At 45.3% G+C, this 17758-nt stretch overlaps 2 protein-coding genes across 6 annotated transcripts in view; both read right to left on the bottom strand.

Moving 5' to 3' along the window:
- Positions 1 to 17758, bottom strand: part of LOC127009246 (mucin-12-like) — a 75918-nt gene that overhangs the window by 53084 nt on the left and 5076 nt on the right. For 2 of the 4 annotated variants that reach the window (XM_050882122.1, XM_050882121.1), the window contains exon 2: positions 16918 to 17695. The exons of the other annotated variants lie outside the window; for them this stretch is intronic. In XM_050882122.1, the coding sequence (XP_050738079.1) occupies positions 16918 to 17694 (777 nt within the window). In that variant the 5' untranslated portion in view covers position 17695. The remainder of the gene's footprint in view (positions 1 to 16917; positions 17696 to 17758) is intronic. 4 annotated transcript variants of the gene reach the window in all.
- LOC127009248 (uncharacterized) lies at positions 9916 to 13536 on the bottom strand. 2 transcript variants are annotated; one of them, XM_050882129.1, is made up of 2 exons: positions 13402 to 13510; positions 9916 to 11270 (listed from the first exon to the last, which is right to left on the bottom strand). In XM_050882129.1, exon 2 carries the CDS (start codon positions 11267 to 11269, stop codon positions 10067 to 10069), a length of 1203 nt encoding a protein of 400 aa, XP_050738086.1. In that variant the 5' UTR covers position 11270; positions 13402 to 13510; the 3' UTR covers positions 9916 to 10066. The 2 variants fall into 2 exon arrangements, with proteins under 2 accessions (XP_050738086.1, XP_050738087.1); XM_050882130.1 differs by lacking the exon at positions 9916 to 11270 and adding an exon at positions 11293 to 12666 and having other exon boundaries at positions 13402 to 13536.

Below are 17758 nucleotides of genomic sequence, written 5' to 3' on the forward strand. Positions count from 1 at the left end.
GAGCATCGTGTTTTTCGGTTTCCCCACAACTAATGCAAAAGGAAGACACCAGTAATTAACCATTTCAACGATAACTATAAATAAATCTAACCATTGAGGTGGAGGAGACAGTTTTGGGGTCGGAAATCGGGAAATATAAGAGGCTGAGCACGACAATCTGGCAACACTGACCAAGGCGCTACTATGCACCTGTTACATCGTCATTACCCCTCCTCCGCTGCCCCCCCCCCCCTCCCCCTGTCCACCACCACCACCACTACCAACAGCCACCACCTTCACATCTTATAATAATTAAAAAGCCTTTCAACTTTATTTGCATTGATTTAATAAGCTGCAATTGTTGAATGCAAATATAATCAGATAGGTAAATGTGTGCTTCTTCACCCTTGCGGTTTCTCTTTAGTAATAAGCCGTCGGGCGAGCAGCGGCCATTCGCGTGTAATCTTTGGGGAAACTTTCGACCGCTGGTGACCGGGGTTGAAAGGAGGTTGTGGAAGTAGGATAAATCGGAACACATTGAAAAGATGACTTGATTGGTTGAGAAGATGATTAGTTGAGATGATTTGTTGAGAAGATGATTGGTTAAGAAAATGATTGGTTGAGAAGATGATTGGAAGTTGATTGGTTGAGAAGCTGATTGGTTGAGAAGATGATCGGTTGAGAAGCTGATTGGAGGTTGATTGGTTGAGAAGATGATTGGTTGAGAAATGATTGGTTGAGAAGATGATTGTTTGAAAAGATGATTGGTTGAGAAGATGATTGGAAGTTGATTGGTTGAGATGATTGATTGGTTGAGGAGATGACGTGACTGGTGTAGAATCTCTCCCCAGGACTATTAGACTGGTTTCATGGTCCTATTTTTTTTTCGTGTGTGTGTGTGTGTGTGTGTGTGTGTGTACGAGCGAGGAGAGAGAGTGAGAGAGAGGCAAAATAACGGCGTTGAAAGAAACCTGTCTAGATTCATTATGATTCGTCCAATCGTACGTGTCTCGCTTTTCAATACCGTGCAGAAAGCCTTCCTCTCACATACAGACCCAGAGTGCATTACCTTGCACTTTCTTGACATAATTACCCCATGCCTTCCCCCGTAGACACCTGAAAAAAACCCTCGCTAGCCCAAACCTTTATTATGCAACTTCTGGACCAACGGCCTTTAAGTTCTGGATACCGTCTCCTCTTCTAACTGTCCACTAAATCCCCGTTAGCCTCTTCTCTATGCAGTTATAATAAATTCAGTGTAGCAAATGGTTTTACGACAGAAGAGAAAATGCATATATACAGTTCTTTTCTTTATCTTGTGGTTTGTGGTAATCGTAAAAAGAAAAGAAAAATAAACTTCTGATCCCATTAAGTGAATCTTTTTCTAATGGGGAACTTGATTTGCTCATTTTCGATACCCACTAATGACCTAATGGGACTCCTCTTTCTTTATATACATTTTTTCCTCACTCTCCCTCTTCATATTTTTTTGTCACTTTCTCCTCTCACTTTATTAGCCCGGGTAGGCCTATGACAGGTGGACAAGGACTCCTTCACACACACACACACACACACACACACACACACACACACACACACACCCGTAACCTCCCTCTCTAAATGCCATCTTGGGGAACCGGCTTTCTTAATAGCTGCCGATAGGTATGTTTTTTGCTGTTTCAATTTTTTTTGTGTCTCCTATAAGTCTGGGCAGGTAAAAGTGAAGGGAAAAGGGACGGTAGGGAAGGAGGCTGAGCTTGTGGCGGTGAAGGAGACGGTGGTGTGGGTGGTGATGGTGATAGAGATGGTAGTAACAATTGAAGTGATGGTGATGGTGGTGGAGGTGATGGCGGCGGGGGTAAGAAAAGAAGGTGGGGGTGGTGATGGTGATAGTGGTGATGGTGATAGTGGTGATGGGGTCCAGGTGAAGTGTCTCGGACTGTCGCCACCATCGGGTCAGGAGGTCTGGGCTGGACTGATGTGGACGTGTCAAGGTCTAGCGGCTGACTTTTTATTGATGCCACGTGTCATTAGTTTCCCGGTCTTGGTGAAGGGCTGTCAGTTGGGTTGGGGAGTTTGCGAAAGGGTGGAGGTTTGCTGCCCCCCCCGGTGTTGGTATTTTATCGTCCCTCCTGCTGCTACATTGTTCCTTTTATGCGTTCGTTGCTTTATCTTCCTCTCTCTCTCTCTCTCTCTCTCTCTCTCTCTCTCTCTCTCTCTCTCTCTCTCTCTCTCTCTCTCTCTCTCTCTCTCTCTCTCTCTCTCTCTCTCTCTCTCTCTCTCTCTCTCTCTCTCTCTCTCTCTCTCTCTCTCTCTCTCTCTCTCTCTCTCTCTCTCTCTCTCTCTCTCTCTCTCTCTCTCTCTCTCTCTCTCTCTTTTTTTTCATTGTTATTGTTGTTGTCGTTTTTATTGCTTGGTTTGTCCGTTGTTTTGCTGTTCTTATTATTCTTCATCTTTACTGTACTTATGTTTTTTTGTGTGTATTTTCATATTGATAGTAATTCCCATAGAAATAACAAGAATAATGATAATAATAGTAATAATAATGATAATAATAATAATAATAATATAGCAATAAATAAAAATGATAATGATAAGTATGATTTTTTATTAGGGTAATTTTTCGAAGGTAAACGTTCTTGACGCACAATCCTGTTCCTCAAATGCGTAAGTCTATGAACGTTCATCAGGAGACAAGACACGTCGCCACGCAGCACAAACGTAATCACAAACACCTGAACACAATTTTATCCCCTCTCTTCAATGCCATTTGCCGTCTAGTGAATGCTTTCCCCCCTACACATTAGTTTTGAAATATTTCTAAAACGTAATTATACCTTTCGTTTTCTGCCGATTTTTAAGCCTTTTTCTCGCATTCCTACCTTCAGACGTGTTTTCCTCTTCACTCATTGTTTTTTACGCGATTTCTTACTCCTCCTTACGCTGATGATGTCGAGGAATATAAAGCGTTCATCGACTGCCTTTCTCTATGATTTCAGTCGCTTATGAAGGACGCCGCTCCAGTCACACCTTGCGCCTTACCTTTCAGAGACTTCATAGACAAGGCCACATCTCTCGCACTTTGTCTTCAGCCTCGTAGCGTAACAATGAGTCCTGTTTATCATATTTTCTTCCTTTAACTATAAAAGCTGTTTGCCGAGATGATGGTGCAAAATCGAGGTGCCTGAAGGAAGGATGAACCATAGCGCATCTTCCTTAAGTCCAAAGAGGAGGAGGAGGGGGGAGAAGGAGGGAGAGAATGAAAGGAACGACGCTGGAGAGAAAAAGCAGAAGGGTCATCCAAGGGGTCAGACGGTCGAGAGGGTGTTTGGTTCTTTGACCTCGTCGTGCAGTGGGTCAGGTTGTGGGTCTTCCTAACGTGCTGTTCTGTGTACGTTTTCTCTTTTATTATTTCTTCCTTTCCCTTTCTCCGTTTTTTTTTTTTTTTTATGTAAAAGACCGATGTTCCCAAAGTTATGTGATTGGAGTGCCTTTGTGTGTGTGTGTGTGTGTGTGTGTGTGTGTGTGTGTGTGTGTGTGTGTGTTTTCAGGTGTGTTTATGTTTACTTTCCTACACAATTTCCATACGCGCCATTCGTACCAGGAAATTACTGTTTTCTTTGTAAGCATTTTTTAGCGCCGCGATGACTGTTTATGATTCGCTTGACGAGTGTCGAGTCGTGCTTTTCAGACGACTTTTGACGCTCCATCTGCAAACAAGGAAGTAGTCGCCATCAGTAGCGTCTTCCTCTTCCTGCTGCAGTGTGTCCTGAGGCATAGTTCCTCATTCATACTGTATACAGGTGACCTACTACTACTACTACTACTACTACTACTACTACAACTACCACTACTGCCACTTCTACTACTACTACTACTACAACAATTATTTTCCATTTCTCAACAGCTACTCCTTCCTCATTAACTCTTAACAAGCCACATGCTCACCCACAAACCTACAGATGCGAGCCTTTCCTGGGTGGACCTGAATTCTCTTATACGGAGGCGATTAGAAAGGCTAGTTTTTTTTTCTTATGTGGTGAGCCGATATGGTTGCAGGAGACCGGGCTTTGGAGGGAAAGGTTAAACTCCTACCTCATTGTTGCGCGGCTCATTTCACAGGGCGCCTACAGACCGAGAAGGAGAACAAGACGCCGTACTAGTGTTTGAGCTTGAGTTGCATCGTCTGTATGGTGATGGTTATGTTACGGTGGTTAGTTTGAACGGAAGATGATGAAGGTCAGGGCAACGATGGTCTGCTTTTGCTGCTTATCTCTCTACCGTTTTTTCTCCTCACTTTAGGATTTTTTTGTTCTTGTTTTCCTTGTGGTTTGGCCGAATCAGGTAGTTCTCCAAGGTATTACGACGCCTAATTCATTCAACCACCTCAATGAATAATCGGCGTCAATGATTCATACGTTAAAGGTCTTAGTGTTTATCTCTTTACCGTTTTTCTGCTCACTCTAGGATTTTTTTGTTCTTGTTTTCCTTGAGGTTTGGCCGAATCAGGTGGTTTTCCAAGGTATTACGACGCCTAATTCCTTCAACCACCTCAATCAATAAAAAATAATCGTCGTCCATGATTCCTACGTTATAGGGCTTAGTGTTATGTCATAGGCTTCAGTGTTGTAAAATAGGTCGTATAACATGTTCAGGTTGAGTTCCATTATTATGACCTGCAAATAGGCAAAATTCTATGCTAATGTTAGTCCGGCTGAGGCCACGGCGGCGCTGCTGTGTGTAATTAAGGGGTGCATTGACAACCCGTGGCCACGCAGACAGAAAGTGCACACATGTGATGTAAGACCGTGTGTGTGTGTGTGTGTGTGTGTGTGTGTGTGTGTGTGTGTGTATGAGGGCGTGTGAGTGTGAATTTGTGCAGCAGAGTGTAAGGTGACGATGTGTGTGTGTGTGTGTGTGTGTGTGTGTGTGTGTGTGTGTTCGTGAGGTTGACAGTAACTGATGTAGAAAGAAATATGTTACTCTCACGTGGTCTCGTTTGCTCTTTTGGTGTATGTCAAGCACTTGGGAATTCTGATCATCTTTATTCTATTGTATTAGTAATCTTTTTTCGCTTTACAAACACGTCTACGAAGCGGCTGATAGAGAAGAAAATGATGTGTATAAACTCCTCACCAAAGGCGTTTTAGTGAACAAAAAGTCCATGAGGTGAGGGCGTGAGTTAGTGACAGGAAGCAGAGTTCAGGAAAAGAGTGAAAATTAGATGTTTATATTTTTGTATATTGTCGTTATTGCCTCTCCTTCAGAACTATCCACTGTCTCTATATGTAGGTAACTATTGTGTGCTTGCGCTGTACTCAGTAACCTGTACATCGTCACCTTACACTCTGCTGCACAAATTCACACTCACACGCCCTCATACACACACACACACACACACACACACACACACACACACACACACACACACACACACTCACACACATAAAACCTGAGTAGATTTAATCACAGGCAAGAAACATCCCCATTATGCGTTAACGTAAACACATTCCCAGTCTGTGATATTAATGGAGTGTAAACATTTTTGTCTGATAAGTTTTTCCTTCTAATTCTGATCATTTTTTAGAACTTTGTTTAGGATAGTTCTCGCTGTGTATGTCCTATTTCCTATTATGTTCTTTTGACTCTCCGCCCCATGGCTTATGAAATTGATGGTGTTTTGCGTTAAGTAATTAATATAGTACTTTATTAGAAGTAAATATTTTTGGAGGCTGCAAAAACTGATGACGAGTGCGTTGTATAATGTTATATAATGATTTGCGTAGGTGATGATTTTCAAAATGAACTCGCTTAGAGGGAACATTCAGAATCTAGACCCTCGCTGCTAACGGGTTAAACACTTTACCTCGTTTCTGCAACACTGAAGTAGATTATCGACTAGCGGGGCTGAGGATAGGAGAGCGGAAAAGAGGGAGTACGGGAAGAAGAGAAAGTGGATTTAAGGTTGACAAGGAAGGATGGCCAAATAGTGGGATAGACTGAAATATTTGAGAAAGATTATAGACCCCTGTGAGGCGAACCCATGAATCAGGATGGTGTCACAAGGGATAGGAAAAAAAGATATAACTAGAGGCTTAGAATAATGAAATGTAAATAAAGGAGCGTATAAATAATAGGGAAGAGAAGATGGCGCCACTATAAACACTACCATCTAGGCCCCTCAAGAAAAGCCTACCGGCGCTATAGGTCTACACGTAAAAGAAAAAGGGAAGGAGGAAAGGGAGGATCAAAATCAGGTAATGTCGGACGAGTCGGAAATAGTATAATGGCAGGAAAAAAGTAATACATTTCTCTTCCCTGGATTCTCATTTCCTTTCTCATTTCTACTCAAAATAGCCCAAATTGAGTGTCTTATCGATCTCCGCGCAGGAAGGAGCCCGCTACGTTACCTTCACCCCGATGAGCAGCGCAAGAATTACACGTAGCCCCATTTCCTGCCGACACACACACACACACACACACACACACACACACACAGACACACACACACACACATACGCACACATACGCATTTGCTCCTCCTCCTCTTCCTCCGCCTCCTTTGATTCCTCCTCCTCCTCCTACTACTACTACTACTACTACTGCTGCTGCTGCTGTTGTTGTCACGTCTGTTGCTACCCCTACTATTATTGTATGCTATATATCCTCCTCCTCCTCTCCTTTTTTCTCCTCCTCCTACTGCTCCTCCTCCTGTCCCTGCTCCTGATCCTCCCCCTTCTCCTCCTCCTCCTCCTCTTCCGCGTCCTTCTCTTCCTCTACCTCCTCCTCCTTCTTCTCTTTCTCCTCGTCCTCCACCTCTACCACCCTCTCTTCCATCTATTCTTCGGCCTTCTCGTTCTCCTGTACTTTTTTTACAGTTCATTTTCCTCATTTAACTTTCATGTCTAGAATTCACAGTCGTCCCCTCTTCCTATCTCTTGTCGTAACCCTTCTTCCATCCCCCCCCCCTCCTCTCTCTCTCTCTCTCTCTCTCTCTCTCTCTCTCTCTCTCTCTCTCTCTCTCTCTCTCTCTCTCTCTCTCTCTCTCTCTCTCTCTCTCTCTCTCTCTCTCTCTCTCTCTCTCTCTCTCTCTCTCTCTCTCTCTCTCTCTCTCTCTCTCTCTCTCTCTCTCTCTCTCTCTCTCTCTCTCTCTCTCTCTCTCTCTCTCTCTCTCTCTCTCTCTCTCTCTCATGCACATCGTTTCCCACGCACCTGTCACTCATCTCTTCAGGTTTTCTCACCTTTAATCATTTCCTCGTTACAAGTGCATCGTTTCTCATTTTTTTTTGAAGTGTATTACCATTTTTGACTGATTATTTCCGCGTTGCTTTCAGTTATTTTTTGTGTGTGTGTGATTTTCATTTTTGTTTCACGTGGTAACAAGAATATATTTTTTTTTCTTCGGAAGCAATCAGATGTTCATTCTCTCTGTCTGTGTTTGTCTGTCTATCTGTCTGTCTATATGTCTGTGTATGTGTCTGTGTCTGTCTATATGTCTGTGTATGTGTCTGTGTCTATGTGTCTGTCTGTCTGTCTGTCTCTCTCTCTCTCTCTCTCTCTCTCTCTCTCTCTCTCTCTCTCTCTCTCTCTCTCTCTCTCTCTCTCTCTCTCTCTCTCTCTCTCTCTCTCTCTCTCTCTCTCTCTCCACACACACACACACACACACACACACACACACACCAGCATCAATCTACGGATCCATCAGAGGGGATTCAGTGTCTCAATTCACATTATGTCATCACCGCTTCCACCGCCGCCCCCTCCTCCGTTCGTTCATCCATACGTCCCCTGACTCAGCGCGGGTGACGTCACGACTTCCTTTACGTCAGGGAGGCTGCCGTAGAAAGGGATGCCGCCCCCTTAACGGTCTTGTGGCGTCCCTTGGTAGTTTGTATCAATCTTATATCGTCCAGTGATGTCTTTCTTCATCCCGACCGGCGCAACGGAGACATAGATATTTCACCATCTCTTTATCTTATTCTTCTTCAACTAGTTTCTCTCTCTCTCTCTCTCTCTCTCTCTCTCTCTCTCTCTCTCTCTCTCTCTCTCTCTCTCTCTCTCTCTCTCTCTCTCTCTCTCTCTCTCTCTCTCTCTCTCTCTCTCATACACACATGCACACTTTAGCAAATAATCATAAAACTATCATATATGTAAATAGCCACTCTTAATTACCTTTGTTTTTCTTTCTTTCCAGGTAAGGTCCTAATTCAGTGTGTCTCAGGAGGATACGAATGTGCATGGGTGTGCTTGAAGGTGAGAAAACTTAAGTAACAAAAATGTGATGGATTTAAATTAGAAAGGAAAAGATTAGACAAGGAGAGAGAGAGAGAGAGAGAGAGAGATAGCATTAAGTAAGAAAGGAATACAGGAAGGAAGATGAGGCAAGGAAATCGTGATGTGATGTGAGAAACAGGAATGACATTGCGAAAAGTATAGGAAAGAGTGATAAATGAACGAGCGAAGAGAGCAAGACGAGAGAGAGAGAGAGAGAGAGAGAGAGAGGGAGAGGGAGAGAGAGTGATGATAATGACTAACAAGAACCTAAGCCTATTTTTTTAAGCAAGTAATTTACGCGCTGAATAAGGCAGAATCGTGTTGACTGTAATGTTTGGGGGGCCTTCATTAGCGGGCCTCCCATCATAACCTCCTTTTCTGTTGTCACATTGCCCAGGCGAGACTCCTCCTATGTACAGAATGAATCTTTGGTATTGGACGTGAGTGATGTCTTCTCTCCTCATACTGGGAACAGAAAACGTATTGAATTTGATGATGCAATATTGAGAACTCGCGGAAAGGCGGGATTCGTGTATCTCGTCAAATCTAACTGAAAAATATATCAATTGAATCTGCAGTTACTAGATTTTTACTGAGGAGATCAATGATATATGTTTTTTTTTTCATACGCCAGGTGAAGAATGCAGGTATAATATTTGTAATTGTTCCTTCGTAGTTTTTTTCGTTACACTTTAACCTGGGTCTTCTAATGATTAATAAGTGAAAATATAAGTAGTAGTAGTAGTAGTAGTAGTAGTAGTAGTAGTAGTAGTCTTAGTAGAAACAATAATGGAAGAAGTAGTGACAGTAATGGAAGTAATGGTAATGGTAGTAGTAGTAGTAGTAGTAGTAGTGGTAGTAGTAGTAGTAGTAGTAGTAGTAGTAGTAGTAGTAGTAGTAGTAGTAGTAGTGACAGTAATGAAAGAAGTAGTGACAGTAATTAAAGTAGTAGTAATGGTAATGGTAGTAGTTGTAGTAGTAGTAGTATGTAGTAGTAGTAGTAGCAGTAATAGTAGTAGTAGTAGTAGTTGTTGTTGCTGTTTATGTTGTTTTTCTAACAGTTTATGATGTTCCTGTTATTGCTTGTTGCCTAAAGGAATGTTATTGTTTGCTTTAGGTTCGCACAAATTGATGATGTTGAAAATGATCGTGGCGATGATGACGATGTCAAGATGACGTTGATGATGCTTCTGGATTTTCTTGCGGTCTGTTGCTGTTCTTGCTTTGTTTGTTGAGTTTGTTGTGCACGTTTACTCTCTCTCTCTCTCTCTCTCTCTCTCTCTCTCTCTCTCTCTCTCTCTCTCTCTCTCTCTCTCTCTCTCTCTCTCTCTCTCTCTCTCTCTCTCTCTCTCTCTCACTCTCTCTCTCTCTTCAGCCCACCCCCCCTCCCAATATTGTACTTACCTGTATTTGTGGGGATTTTATTGTAATCACTGTCTTGAGTTTAATCTGTATTTGTGTTTATTGCTGTGTGTGTGTGTGTGTGTGTGTGTGTGTGTGTGTGTGTGTGTGTGTGTGTGTGTGTGTGTGTGTGTGTTTGTTTGTTTGCATGTTTCTATGTGAGTTTGCTTCTTTGTATGTTTGTGTATTTCTATCAACAAAAATTAGTATTATCCTATATGGGTAATGAAAAGAAAACACAATATAATCAATTATCATCAGTATAGGCAGAAAACTTAAACTAACTTGAATAAGACCAACGCCCACCGCTATGAAGGCGAGGCTGAGTGAGGGAATAAATACTCTTATATACACACATATGGGAGTGGCGTTGGCTGCACGTGTTCGGTGAGTGGCGTGAGGTGAGGGAGGATCAGCGACCGAAATTGTAGCCCCCTCCACTGGTGAAACCATAGCCGGTGTTGCAGTGGGCATGCTTTGTTAGGGTTTTGAAGAAGGTGAAGAACTTCGTTTGCTCCACCGTTGATGTGACGAAGTTTGTGTTGACGGTGATCCTGGTGGTGAAGACGGTGCGTGTTTGTCCCGGCAGAGTCTGGGTGACCACCTCCGTGCGGAACACCGTGCTCAGCTGAGGCGGGCCAGTCACGGTGACCACCGCGGACACCACCTGCTGCGTGAAGAGTGTCGTGGGCACCACCTGTGTTGATACCTGGGTGCTGAATATCTGCTGGGGCACCGTCACTGTCCTGGTGATGAACTGGGTCACCTGTTGCGTGCTGAACACAGTGCTGATCTGCTGCTGTACTTGTGTGCGTGTCACGATCTGGGTCTGGGTCTGGGTCTGCACCACCTGCGAGAAGATCGTGGTGGTGACAGGAAACACGACGGTGGAGGTGACGACGTTGGTCTGTCCAGGTTGTGTGATGGTTTGAGTGATAACGTTGGTGCTGGTGACGGTCTGGGTCAGCACCACACTCGTCCCCTGAATGACAACTGTGGAAAACACTGTGCTGAACACTGTGCTGTCCACGGTGCGCGTCTGGCCCGGCACCTGAACCGTGCTGCTGACGGTCTGGGTTACGAAAACGGTGCTGGTCACCTGCTGAGACACCACAGTGGTGGAAACGATGGTTCTGGTTGTGGTTGTAGCCACTTGTTGCACTTGTGTCACCGTCTGTGTCTGGAACTGTAGCTGTGTCTGGACCACCTCTTGTGTCAGCGTGACGGTGTTCACCTGACCGGCAGCAGTTACTATTACTGTGCTCGTTACTCCCTGGGACTGTGTGATTGTGACGGTTTGGAAGACTACTGTGGGCACCACCTGTGTCTGTACCACCTGAGAGAAGATGGTGGTAAATACTTGCTGCGTGAGAACCCTTGTCTGGGTGGTGGTCTGAACAGTGTCGACCCGTGTGGTGGAGGGGACGATGACGGTGGAGGTGACGACCCTGGTGGTGAACACTATCGAGGGGCGGCAGAGGACGGGCTTCTTGGGCGGCAGGTAGTTTGGGGAAGGTTGTAATCTGACCCTTGCCCCAAAGAAGTGTCGAGGCGACCTGTCAGCGTCCCCCAGGGTACTGCTCAGCAGCAGCACCACCAGCAGGGAGACTCTCATCCTTGGCAGAAAAGAAAGGAATGACACTGTTACCACTTCCTATAATGAAAAATCAATATCATAAGACTACAAATGGCTTCAAGACTCACCTTGACTGGTTGCTGTCGAGGCATCACATCAGGGAGCAAGCACACAACAGGCCGTGTATATGACATTTTTTAATTAATGCACACCCTATTTACATATATGATGTCATTAATATCTGCGTATTTTTAGGTTAATTACCTTAAATCAAACTACAATGAAAATTGAAATGCTTTGTTTAGAAATATCCCTCGTTGACGCCAGGTCCACATGGCCCAGCGATTATCGTCGTCACCAACACCTTTTGAGGTCGTGTTACGGTTGCAAGCACGGTCTGCTGCTGTGTCTGTGTGCTCAGGAATTCCCTGGTGATGACGTTGTCTTGACCTGCCACCTGAACGATAGAGGTGCGCGTCACTTCTTGAGTTACGACGCTGCCTCCCAACGTAACAAACTGTGTCTGAGTTACAGTTTGAACCTGAGTGAACGACTGGAACTGAGTTTGTATTATGGTGCTAAAAATGGTAGTGGGCACCACCTGAGTCTGAACCTGCTCCTGGGTCACGAACTGCGTTTGAATCTGTGTCTGCGTGACAATGTTGGTATTGGTAACAACCACTTCTTGAGTGACAATTGCAGTTTGCACAACAGTGGTGAAGGTCGTGAACGGGATGGTCTGCTGACTCTGTACCAGAGTGGTTGTGAGGACATCCTGGCCCCGCACCACGGTGGTCTGCACTTGCTGCTGCACAACCGTCGACGTGACGAAGCGGGTGTCGCCAGGCTGGTCCACCCGCACGAGGGACGTCTGCAGCACCGTCTGGACGCGTGTCTGTACCACGTCAGGTCCGGTGACCGTAAAGACACGGGTTTCGAGTTGTGTCCGAGTGAAAACGTTGGTGAAGGGCTGTGTGACAGTCTGGATCTGAGTGAGAATTACCTCCACTGGCACCACCTGTGTGCTGATTTGCGTCTGCGTAATGAAGCTGACCTGCGGCACGACACGCGTGCTGGTGACGAAGCGTGTCTGTTGCGTGCCGGGGCCCTGCACGGTCTGTGTCACCAACACGTTACGGAAAACAGTCGTGGTGCTCTGCACAACACTGGTCGTCACCTGCACCAGGGTTGTGGTGACCGTCTGAAACTGTGTCGTGGGCACTATTGTCTCCCTAAATATTGTGGTGGTGACGACCTGAGTGCTGCCGGCCGTGATGGTCGTGACTTGAACCGAAGTCTCGACCGTCTTGCTTTGCACCACCGAAGTGATGGGGGGACATTGGTTGTTGAAGGGACGATTTGGTTTGAAGTAACTGGCCCTTGGCCATGCAGAGGCCAAGCTGACCAGTAGCAGCGTCGCCGCCAAGCGCCACATCCTGCAACAAAGAGAAATTCCACAGGTTAAAGCAGCGGTGATTGGAACCCCCGCGTCTCGCCAACTCATTTGGGAATAAAGTCCAATCACGCGCCGCTCCCCTGTGCAATTTCTCCGTGCCTTGTGGGTTGTGGGCCGACCTGTGAGGACTTTATCGCCCAGATGAGCCGAGAGACGCGAATTATTTTGCACTGATGAGTGGAGCCTTCCTTGATAGCACTCCCTTTCCCATTATATTTCGCTTCATTCACGTAACTTCGTCATGCTGAGATAAAGATATCACATTAAGGTGCTCATGAACGTTATTCATAAATGAGCTGTAAGCAGCATTATTTCCTAATTATAGAGCCTAATACACACACACACACACACACACACACACACACACACACACACACACACACACACACACACACACACACACACACACACACACACACACACACACACACACACACACACACATCAACAACAACAACCTACAACACAACTCTAAACATTTCGCGTCTTTATCTTTTTCTTGCTATTACTTCCATGCAGGCGTTCCAGTTTGCATAAATCCACTGAAATCCACAAATCACTTTCATCCGTCGTTCAAATTCACGAATGACACGCCTTCTTTTCCTTCATTCAAAAAGCGGCGGCATCACTAGCAAACATCAAAGTATACCTGCCTTACGCTGTCACCTGCTGCTCACGTGTTACACCTTCGCCACCGCCACTCCTCGACCCGTACCTTAAGACTAGAGTAGAGGCAGGAGGGTGAAGTGTACGCAGGAGATGTCACAGCTTCAGTGCAACCCGTGTCCTCGATATCACGCTTTATAACGTAGCCCAGCCATCGGGGAAGGGGGTGTGGGGGGTGTTGTAGGGGGTGAGGTGTGGCGTGAGTTACGGTGATCAGAGGTGAGGTCATCGATGCAGGAAGAAGAGTGGAGAGGAAAAGTAGCAGCTGTAGAAATAAAAAAAAAAAGAATTAGAAGAGTGAATTGTGAAGAAAACAAAGAAAAGATGAAATTATACATACTACGAATGATTAAAGATACATACCTGCGTCATATCGAGGCATGAGGAGGTAAAAAGGACATACTGTATGGAGTATAGAAACAGTGGGGAAAGGCCGTGGCGAAAGAGAGAAGCAGTGAGGCAGGGAGTTACATTAGGGAGAATAGGAAATAGCGAGAATGGGAAACGCGATATTACATTATGGATGAGATAGACAGATAGGCAGACAGACCGACCGACAGACAGACCGACAGACAGACAGACAGACAGACAAAGAGCTAGAGTGATAAAAGAGAATAAAGAAGAAAAATGAAAGGCAAATTTCTAAAAGCGAAGGGATGATAGAAAATGATTAAAGATACGGAAAAATAGAAGAAAAAGAGGAGGGGAGAAGTTGAAATTGAGGGCTTACTTGAACTGAACACATTTGCTTGCACTTGCCGCGGCTTTGAAGGGTAACAACTCGTCTTCTTCCTTCGTATACTCACTCCCCTTCCTATACCTTCCCTTCCCTTCAGTCCCCCTTCAATCCTCAACCGTAATAACCCTACTTTGCCTTCACTTACCCCCTGTTCTCGACTCTTCCCTCCCGCATTCTCCCCTACCCCGCGACAACCCTCCCCTTCCATGTCATTCTGTTCCCTCCGCTGGCTGCCAGTGACCAAACAGACAAGAGATGTCCATCAAGGCGAGGCGAAGAGACGATTTTTTGGTGAGTGCGCGCGTGTGACTTGCGACATACTTTCGTTTTCTATCTCTCATATTTTGTCTTTTTTTATGTAATCTCTGTTATTCTGAAGATGTCTAATTACAGTATGATTTTTCGTTTTATATAACTCTTGACTTGTATTATATTTTCGGTAACACTTTCCTTTATTGTTATTTTTTTTATAGTCTAATGCTTGGAACTCGTGATTCAGTATTTCTAAAGGTCAAAGAGGGGGTCAATTGGGTTCTAATGAGTGTTTCTTTAGGTTCACGGTACAGAAGAAGGGTCACACTACCACCAGGGTCATAAAACTACTCCTGGAAATGCCCACAACTCCTACGAAAGCCTTGTCAAATATGTGAACTTGTGCGACGAAATGTTTAGTGATACGGCCCATAGACTTATTACCATGCTCCTCATCGTTGCAGTAGTGTCGGTAATGGTGGTGGAGTAACAAGTTGTTGCTGTATTTGCCGCGGCCGGACTCTCCATGTCGACGTTGCTACTGGCGCTACGGTTGTTGTTGTTGATGTTTTTTACTGGTGGTTTTATTTATTTATTTATTTTTTCATGTTGCTTTTGTCACACTTGTTTGTTTCTACTTACATATGAGCTTCTGTTTGACGATAAGGACTACTGCTGCTCCTGCTGACGCTCCTGTTCTTCTGTTGCTACTATTGCTATAACCTACTACTACTACTACTACTACTACTACTACTACTACTACTACTACTACTACTGCTACTGCAACTACTACTACTATTGCTACTACTATTGATACTACTGCTACTACTTCGACTACTCCTTCTCCTCCCCCTACTACTACTACTACTACTACTACTACTACTACTACTACTGCAACTACTACTATTGCTACTACTATTGATACTACTGCTACTACTTCGACTACTCCTTCTCCTCCCCCTACTACTACTACTACTACTACTACTACTACTACTACAGATTATAATATAATGATAATGCTACTACTATTACTCTTTGTGTGTGTGTGTGTGTGTGTGTGTGTGTGTGTGTGTGTGTGTGTGTGTAATTCACCCCTTGGTCTGCTGCGGGTCACTCTCGAGACCCATCTTTGGGTAGGACTGAAACCACTCACACACAACACACCGCGACAACGAGGTCACAACTCCTCGCCTTACGTCGCGTACCTGGTCACTGCTAGGTGAACAGGGGCTACACGTGAAATAAGATAAACCCAACTTATCTTCACCCGGTCGGGGAATCGAACCCCGGTCCTTCTGGTGTGTGTGTCCGCGTCCGTCTGTGTGCGCGTGTGTGTGTGCGTGCGTGTGTGTTTGCGTATTTCCCTAGTTACACATACTCTCTTGTGGTGTACAGGAAGAAATGAGCTGCTCTTCTGGTGTTGCGTCGCCAAGGCTCAACCGTTTAAATGTGTCTTTAGAGTCAGGTTTCTAGACAGGACGATATCTTTGCCCAGTCTGTTCCAGGCTCCATGCGTCTATACGAAAACTCTATTTCTTTGTGTCCTCCAAGCATCATTCCTTTCACACTTTCTTTCCATGTCCCCTTGTCGGTCTCCTATCCCAATAAGGCAGTTCATTTTTATATATTTTTTTGTCATTAATTGTTCTAACCACTTCAATTCTCTCTCTCTCTCTCTCTCTCTCTCTCTCTCTCTCACCCTTTGTTTTTTCTCGATATTTTTTTGTTTTTATTTATTTTGGGCCCATACTACTGCCACGTATTTCGTGGTGTGTGTGTGTGTGTGTGTGTTCATGTGCTGGAGCAAATGAACAGGTCATATACTCTTAGGGACGAACTTCTCCATTACTTCTTCAGGCGGAATGCTACACAATCAGCTTTTGAATAAGGGTTGCATTTTATTTTCTTCGTCAAGTAAAGTATATTGGATTTTTTTTTTCGTAAATCACAACTAGAATCTTTTGTATACGTTTAATTAAATACATATGAATATTGTAAAATGGAAGTATGTTTTACCTCACTATAGAATCAAGACCATACAGGAAGGCTTTTTTGGCCTAACAATTTTTCTGTGGCGTTGAGTTTTGTTATTATTGTTGGCTTTATGGCTGTGTCTAAAGTCCTCTGATCATTCTTTTTTCACTTTCCCAAAGCATTGAAGGGTCTGGTTGGATCATCGTATGTGTAACAAGGTCCCGTAACGGTTTTAGTGGCAGTTACAGTATTGACCACTTCATTGTATAGGGTGGAAGTTACGTAATTGGTGTTATAGACGATGTTGGTGACGTACTGGGTGCTTGTCCTGTCGGGCTGCTTCTGGGTGATAACGGCGGTGCGGGAGACAGTCACGTACTGTGTCCGGGTCGGCAGATATTCAGTGGTTTGAATAACCTGCTGCGAGTAGATGGTCGTGGGCACCACCCGCGTCGACACCTGGGTGCTGACCACCTGCTGGGGCACTGTGACCGTCCTGGTGTTGTACTGAGGCACCTGCTGCGTGCGATAGACGGTGGACACCTGCTGCTGCACCGACGTGCGGGTGACGTACTGGGTCTGGGTGTTGGTGCGCACCACCTCCGAGTAGATGGTGGTGGTGACGGGCACCACCTGGGTGGAGGTGATGACTTGGGTCTGTCCCGGCTGGGTGATGGTTTGGGTGACGGTGTTGGTCCTGTAGACGGTGGTGGTGCGCACGACATCCTGGCCGGGGATGACCGCGGTGGAGTATACGGTGCTGTACTGGGTGCTGTCGATGGTGCGTGTCTGTCCCGGGAGCTGTTGGGTCCTGGTGACGTACTGTGTCCTGTAGACGGTGCTGACCACCTGCTGGGTCACCACCTGGGTGGACACCACGTTCCTGGTGACGGTGGTGGGCACCTGCTGGATGCGCGTGGAGTACCTGGTCTCGTACTGGACCTGGGTGCGGACAGCCTCTTGTGTGCGAGTGACGTAGATGACCTGAGGCGGAAGGGTGACCACCTGCGTGCGAGTGTTCTCCTGTGTGCGGGTCCTTGTCACAGTCTCATATACAATAGAGTTAACGACTTGTGTACTAAGCACCTCTGAGTAGATGGTAGTGTAGACTTGTTGTGTCGTATACTCAGTTCGGGTGATGTACCGCAAGTCGGTACTATAGACAGTAGATGGAACCACCTGAGTGGAGTAAACGACTGAACTTGTGGAGCTCACTTCCGGCACACAGTTCTCACTGCCTTTCTCTTCTTTAGGTGGTAAATATGATGATAGGGAAGATTCCAAGTCAATTTCGTTGCCAAAAAGCTGCCGACGAGGTCTTTCGATGTTGGCGGCGCAAGCACAGCCCACCAGGAGAACGAGCAGCAGAGGCTTCATCCTGTGTGTGAGAAAGGAAGGTTAGTGAACTAAGCTCAGCATTATTATGTCACTGATCTCAGGT

This window comes from Eriocheir sinensis, chromosome 40 (assembly GCF_024679095.1).
Source record: "Eriocheir sinensis breed Jianghai 21 chromosome 40, ASM2467909v1, whole genome shotgun sequence".
NCBI lineage: Eukaryota > Metazoa > Arthropoda > Malacostraca > Decapoda > Varunidae > Eriocheir > Eriocheir sinensis.

What these genes read in the sequence shown, in the direction of transcription:
- LOC127009248 (XM_050882129.1), bottom strand. Translation starts at nt 11,269, where the DNA reads ATGAGAGTCTCCCTGCTGGTGGTGCTGCTGCTGAGCAGTACCCTGGGG.